This window comes from Oncorhynchus gorbuscha, linkage group LG19 (genome assembly GCF_021184085.1).
Source record: "Oncorhynchus gorbuscha isolate QuinsamMale2020 ecotype Even-year linkage group LG19, OgorEven_v1.0, whole genome shotgun sequence".
Lineage (NCBI taxonomy): Eukaryota > Metazoa > Chordata > Actinopteri > Salmoniformes > Salmonidae > Oncorhynchus > Oncorhynchus gorbuscha.
The window spans coordinates 70091533-70099161 of NC_060191.1; the positions used below are offsets into that span (position 1 = coordinate 70091533).

At 48.6% G+C, this 7629-nt stretch overlaps 1 protein-coding gene across 2 annotated transcripts in view; it reads right to left on the minus strand.

Annotated features, from left to right (window-relative positions):
* zbbx (zinc finger, B-box domain containing) overlaps positions 1 to 2731 on the minus strand; it is a 41974-nt gene extending 39243 nt beyond the window's left edge. For both annotated transcript variants that reach the window (XM_046315724.1, XM_046315723.1), the window contains exons 1-2: positions 2184 to 2731; positions 202 to 431 (exon numbers count right to left, since the gene is read on the minus strand). In XM_046315724.1, the coding sequence (XP_046171680.1) occupies positions 202 to 431; positions 2184 to 2436 (483 nt within the window). In that variant the 5' untranslated portion in view covers positions 2437 to 2731. The remainder of the gene's footprint in view (positions 1 to 201; positions 432 to 2183) is intronic.
* Positions 2732 to 7629: the final 4898 nt, after the last annotated feature.

The following is a 7629-nucleotide window of genomic DNA, read 5'->3' on the forward strand; positions in this document are numbered from 1 at the left end:
AATGTGTCCACTAGTCTCAATGTCTCTAGTCTCAATGACTCTAGACTGAATGTGTCCACTAGTCTCAATGTCTCTAGTCTCAATGACTCTAGACTGAATGTGTCCACTAGTCTCAATGTCTCTAGTCTCAATGACTCTAGACTGAATGTGTCCACTAGTGTCATAATGTATCCATCTCTCCCTCTATAGAATCTAACTCACCATGGATGGTTCTGGGACCAGCTCTCCTGTCTCTGGTTCTGGGTCCAGGGCAGTTAGGAAGACAGGGGAACCCTCTGGGAGAAGGGTGGGAGAGAGGAATGTAGAGCATCTGTGCTCCGCACTACCCCCCCACTCCTCTAAACATCCATCCATCTTCATCTCCTCGTCTGAGGAGTCTTCTTCGCAGGGCGTCAGGCCCGGGCTGTCACTGGATGACTCTGTGTCAACATCTGTACAGGGAAATTAACATGTACCAGTATCAACCAATCACAATCTGTATGGGGAAATCAACAGGTACCAGTATCAACCAATCACAATCTGTATGGGGAAATGAACATGTACCAGTATCAACCAATCACAATCTGTATGGGGAAATGAACATGTACCAGTATCAACCAATCACAATCTGTATGGGGAAAGCAATCATTACAGACCTGAGGTACCAGTATACCCTCTCTAAACACTGAGGTACGTATACAGTATACCCTCTCTAAACACTGAGGTACGTACGCAGTATACCCTCTCTAAACACTGAGGTACGTATGCAGTATACCCTCTCTAAACACTGAGGTACGTACGCAGTATACCCTCTCTAAACACTGAGGTACGTATACAGAATACCCTCTCTAAACACTGAGGTACGTATGCAGTATACCCTCTCTAAACACTGAGGTACGTATACAGTATACCCTCTCTAAACACTGAGGTACGTATGCAGTATACCCTCTCTAAACACTGAGGTACGTATACAGTATACCCTCTCTAAACACTGAGGTACGTATGCAGTATACCCTCTCTAAACACTGAGGTACGTATGCAGTATACCCTCTCTAAACACTGAGGTACGTATGCAGTATACCCTCTCTAAACACTGAGGTACGTACAGTATATACAGTATACCCTCTCTAAACACTGAGGTACGTACGTATACAGAATACCCTCTCTCTAAACACTGAGGTACGTATACAGTATACCCTCTCTAAACACTGAGGTACGTATGCAGTATACCCTCTCTAAACACTGAGGTACGTATGCAGTATACCATCTCTAAACACTGAGGTACGTATGCAGTATACCCTCTCTAAACACTGAGGTACGTATGCAGTATACCCTCTCTAAACACTGAGGTACATATACAGTATACCCTCTCTAAACACTGAGGTACGTACGCAGTATACCCTCTCTAAACACTGAGGTACGTATGCAGTATACCCTCTCTAAACACTGAGGTATGTATGCAGTATACCCTCTCTAAACACTGAGGTACGTATACAGTATACCCTCTCTAAACACTGAGGTACATATACAGTATACCCTCTCTAAACACTGAGGTACATATACAGTATACCCTCTCTAAACACTGAGGTACATATACAGTATACCCTCTCTAAACACTGAGGTACGTACGCAGGAGGAACTTAAGAAATAATGTCAAACGTGGTGATCTGGTGAATTGGGACCGGTTTAGACCACAGTATTTCTGTACAGTAGCTGGCTGGTAGAGAGGCCATGGCAGCTCCTCTCCAAGCCGCTCAGGGTCTAATGCATTAGTAATGGCTGTGTGTCCTAGGGGCCATTCCTCACGGTGTAATTACCATCCCGCCTGTTATATTACTAAGTCAGCTATTTACTTAAAACCTTAATCGATATTAAAAAAATAAAGAACACTTTTAATGGCTGAAGCTAAATTGTCTCTGACAGCAGAGGAGAACAACAGCCATTACTGTCACAGACAGAAACACAGCATATTGAACAGACAAACTGTCTCTAGACTAATCCTGAAAACTAGGAGACATACAGCAAGGTCCTCAAATATCCTGCTGATCTGACTCCGACACACACACACACACACACACACACACACACACACACACACACACACACACACACACACACACACACACACACACACACACACACACACACACACACACACACACACACACACACACACACACACACACACACACACACACATTTACCTGTTGCAGGCATCCTGGGAAAGAGAGCTGGACTGTGTGACTTTCTGATCCCTGACCCTGAGAGCCCTCGTGGTGTCTGCTGGGAGCTGTAGTTTGTCAGTGTGTCAGAGGAGTGTGGTGGTGGGTCACTCATCAGGGAAAGAGAAGGAGAGGGGTGGGATGACATGGCTGACTGGGTGGATAGGGGTTCCTCTTGTGATGGAATCGACACCTTCCTAGAGGACAGAGCATCTGGAGGTGATGGCGTTGACATGGTGGATAACGGTTTTGGAGGTGACCTGTAGGACACAGGACTTCCTGGTGACACGGGAGAGAAAGGGTCACTAGGTGACTTGGTATTTTGTGACCTGCTGGATAATCGTTTCCTAGGTGACTGAGAGTACGGCAAGACGGACGAAAAGGGCTCTGGTGGTGACGGCGATGACTGAGACTTCAGGGAGTGGGGAGAGGGTGGAGAGGGAGACAGAGAGGATGGGGACCTGAGGGTGTGGAGAGAGGGTGGAGAGGGAGACAGAGAGAATGGGGACCTGAGGGAGTGGAGAGAGGGTGGAGAGGGAGACAGAGAGGATGGGGACCTGAGGGTGTGGAGAGAGGGTGGAGAGGGAGACAGAGAGGATGGGGACCTGAGGGAGTGGAGAGAGGGTGGAGAGGGAGACAGAGAGGATGGGGACCTGAGGGTGTGGAGAGAGGGTGGAGAGGGAGACAGAGAGAATGGGGGCCCTGCAGATAAGAGCTCTGGATTGGGTGTAGAGGGAGAAGGGCTGGGGGATGAGGGGTCTAGAGTTGACTGATGGAGGTTGTAAGAGCAGTCCGTTCGTGTTGACTTGGCTGGTGTCTTGGTTGTCGACCCAGGGGTCTTTGGTCCTCTGGGCTGATGTGACGCAGTGGTGGACCTTGGAGACCGTACACTAGTGTGATCAGGTTGTGGTATCTGAGTGGTCCCCACTTTAGAGACCAATGGAGGGCGAGGTGACCAGGTCACTGGAGACCCAGACAACATGGCTCCCTGGGACAATGCATTGTGGGACAGGTTAGGACCTCCAATTGCATTGACTTTCTCTTGCCTGTGATAGATAGATAGATAGATAGATAGATAGATAGATAGATAGATAGATAGATAGATAGATAGATAGATAGATAGATAGATAGATAGATAGATTCAAACATCCATAAATCAATTCAACAGTCATGGACCTCTTCTCTAAACACCCAGACCTCCTCTATCCACAGTGTTCCCTCTAAACACCCAGCCCTCCTCTATCCACAGTGTTCCCTCTAAACACCCAGCCCTCCTCTATCCACAGTGTTCCCTCTAAACACCCAGACCTCCTCTATCCACAGTGTTCCCTCTAAACACCCAGCCCTCCTCTATCCACAGTGTTCCCTCTAAACACCCAGCCCTCCTCTATCCACAGTGTTCCCTCTAAACACCCAGCCCTCCTCTATCCACAGTGTTCCCTCTAAACATCCAGCCCTCCTCTATCCACAGTGTTCCCTCTAAACACCCAGCCATTTCTCAATAACATTCTCCTCTGTAAGTAATAATCACATCAAGCAGTCAGTCCACATCTGCCAAGTTAAGTTGATATAATGAAATATGTGATGTTGCCACATCAAGGCCAGAGGCCAGGATGATGAGCTTGAGATTGTTGCTGTGGCTTCAGAGGAAACCCGGAGTTCTAAATTGAGCAGCTGCTGAAAAATGAGCTCCTGTATTTATTGAGATTTAAATGTTTTTTTAGAGTGAAGTACATCGAAAAAATCAAGAGAAAACTGCAAGACTCAATAGAAGACAAAACAAGGAACAAACTAAACAAGACAGGCTTTTGAAAAATTAACTATTTTTTTCATAAAATTGTACAGTTATCTTAGCTAGGTGAATTGCTAGCAGAATTGTTTACTTGTTGCTAAGCAGTTGCTAGGGACTCTCCTGGAAGAAGCTAGCTAGCTTACAAAGAATAACAACAACAAAATATCTAGTTAACAGAAGAAAGGAAGACAAAATAAGGACAAAAGAAGGACAGAAGAAAAAGGAAAAGAAAGAGGACAACAAAGTGAAACAGTCAGCACTTCTATTGCAACTTCGTATTTCGTCGTCCTAACGTAGTCTACACTGCTATCTGCCCAGCAGCTAGCCAGCTAGCAAACGTCCACCGTCTACCGAATAGCAGCACTGTAGAAACTATTACACTCAACTGAACGACTTGATTAGTGTAGTGTTAGCTAGATACATAGTTGTCTTTGCTGTCTTCGTATCCAAGATAATTGTGTAGTTTAGAGCGTGTAGTCTTAGAGTGATTATCTTAATTTACCGAGGTTAGCTAGCCAGCTATTTGTCGTCCTTAACGTAGGAGACACTGCTAGCTAGCCAACAGCTAGCCAACGTCTACTGAATAGAACTTCCGCACTCAACAACCCGGTCGCATTCCGCTTCGCTCCACAGGTAGTATCACATTTTTCATTTCATTTCATTACAGCACAACGGTTTGATTTGTTTGATCGTAGCTAGCTACATAGCTAGCTACATAGCCGTCTGTGTATCAAAGATAATTGTGTAGTCTAGAGCGATTTTCTAGGTTAGCTAGCCAGCTATTGTCGTTCTTTTAACGCAACGTAACGTAATCAACACTGCTAGCTAGCCAGCTAGCCCCCGAATAGCAGCACTGTAGAAACTACTACACTCAACGGAACGACTTGATTAGTGTAGTGTCAACAACGCAGCCACTGTCAGCTAGCCTACAAAGTCAACAACGCAGCCACTGCCAGCTAGCCTACTTCAGCATTACTGTATCATTTTTAATGATTTTAGTCAATAAGATTCTTGCTACGTAAGCTTAACTTTCTGAACATTCGAGACGTGTAGTCCACTTGTCATTCCAATCTCCTTGCATTAGCGTAGCCTCTTCTGTAGCCTGTCAACTATGTGTCTGTCTATCCCTGTTCTCTCCTCTCTGCACAGACCATACAAACGCTCCACACCGCGTGGCCGCTGCCACCCTAATCTGGTGGTCCCAGCGCGCACGACCCACGTGGAGTTCCAGGTCTCCGGTAGCCTCTGGAACTGCCGATCTGCAGCCAACAAGGCAGAGTTCATCTCAGCCTATGCCTCCCTCCAGTCCCTCGACTTCTTGGCACTGACAGAAACATGGATCACCACAGATAACACTGCTACTCCTACTGCTCTCTCTTCGTCCGCCCACGTGTTCTCGCACACCCCGAGAGCTTCTGGTCAGCGGGGTGGTGGCATAGGGATCCTTATCTCTCCCATGTGGTCATTCTCTCTTTCTCCCCTTACCCATCTGTCTATCGCCTCCTTTGAATTTCATGCTGTCACAGTTACCAGCCCTTTCAAGCTTAACATCCTTATCATTTATCGCCCTCCAGGTCCCCTCGGAGAGTTCATCAATGAGCTTGATGCCTTGATAAGCTCCTTTCCTGAGGACGGCTCACCTCTCACAGTTCTGGGCGACTTTAACCTCCCCACGTCTACCTTTGACTCTTTCCTCTCTGCCTCCTTCTTTCCACTCCTCTCCTCTTTTGACCTCACCCTCTCACCTTCCCCCCTACTCACAAGGCAGGCAATACGCTCGACCTCATCTTTACTAGATGCTGTTCTTCCACTAACCTCATTGCAACTCCCCTCCAAGTCTCCGACCACTACCTTGTATCCTTTTCCCTCTCGCTCTCATCCAACACTTCCCACACTGCCCCTACTCGGATGGTATCGCGCCGTCCCAACCTTCGCTCTCTCTCTCCCCCGCTACTCTCTCCGCTTCCATCCTATCATCTCTTCCCTCTGCTCAAACCTTCTCCAACCTATCTCCTGATTCTGCCTCCTCAACCCTCCTCTCCTCCCTTTCTGCATCCTTTGACTCTCTATGTCCCCTATCTTCCAGGCCGGCTCGGTCCTCCCCTCCCGCTCCGTGGCTTGACGACTCAATGCGAGCTCACAGAACAGGGCTCCGGAAGGCCGAGCGGAAATGGAGGAAAACTCGCCTCCCTGCGGACCTGGCATCCTTTCACTCCCTCCTCTCTACATTTTCCTCCTCTGTCTCTGCTGCTAAAGCCACTTTCTACCACTCTAAATTCCAAGCATCTGCCTCTAACCCTAGGAAGCTCTTTGCCACATTCTCCTCCCTCCTGAATCCTCCTCCCCCTCCCCCCTCCTCCCTCTCTGCAGATGACTTCGTCAACCATTTTGAAAAGAAGATCGACGACATCCGATCCTCGTTTGCTAAGTCAAACAACACCGCTGGTTCTGCTCACACTGCCCTACCCTGTGCTCTGACCTCTTTCTCCCCTCTCTCTCCAGATGAAATCTCGCGTCTTGTGACGGCCGGCCGCCCAACAACCTGCCCGCTCGACCCTATCCCCTCCTCTCTTCTCCAGACCATTTCCGGAGACCTTCTCCCTTACCTCACCTCGCTCATCAACTTATCCCTGACCGCTGGCTACGTCCCTTCCGTCTTCAAGAGAGCGAGAGTTGCACCCCTTCTGAAAAAACCTACACTCGATCCCTCCGATGTCAACAACTACAGACCAGTATCCCTTCTTTCTTTTCTCTCCAAAACTCTTGAACGTGCCGTCCTTGGTCAGCTCTCCCGCTATCTCTCTCAGAATGACCTTCTTGATCCAAATCAGTCAGGTTTCAAGACTAGTCATTCAACTGAGACTGCTCTTCTCTGTATCACGGAGGCGCTCCGCACCGCTAAAGCTAACTCTCTCTCCTCTGCTCTCATCCTTCTAGACCTATCGGCTGCCTTCGATACTGTGAACCATCAGATCCTCCTCTCCACTCTCTCCGAGTTGGGCATCTCCGGCGCGGCCCACGCTTGGATTGCGTCCTACCTGACAGGTCGCTCCTACCAGGTGGCGTGGCGAGAATCTGTCTCCTCACCACGCGCTCTCACCACTGGTGTCCCCCAGGGCTTTGTTCTAGGCCCTCTCCTATTCTCGCTATACACCAAGTCACTTGGCTCTGTCATAACCTCACATGGTCTCTCCTATCATTGCTATGCAGACGACACACAATTAATCTTCTCCTTTCCCCCTTCTGATGACCAGGTGGCGAATCGCATCTCTGCATGTCTGGCAGACATATCAGTGTGGATGACGGATCACCACCTCAAGCTGAACTTCGGCAAGACGGAGCTGCTCTTCCTCCCGGGGAAGGACTGCCCGTTCCATGATCTCGCCATCACGGTTGACAACTCCATTGTGTCCTCCTCCCAGAGCGCTAAGAACCTTGGCGTGATCCTGGACAACAAACTGTCGTTCTCAACTAACATCAAGGCGGTGGCCCGTTCCTGTAGGTTCATGCTCTACAACATCCGCAGAGTACGACCCTGCCTCACACAGGAAGCGGCGCAGGTCCTAATCCAGGCACTTGTCATCTCCCGTCTGGATTACTGCAACTCGCTGTTGGCTGGGCTCCCTGCCTGTGCCA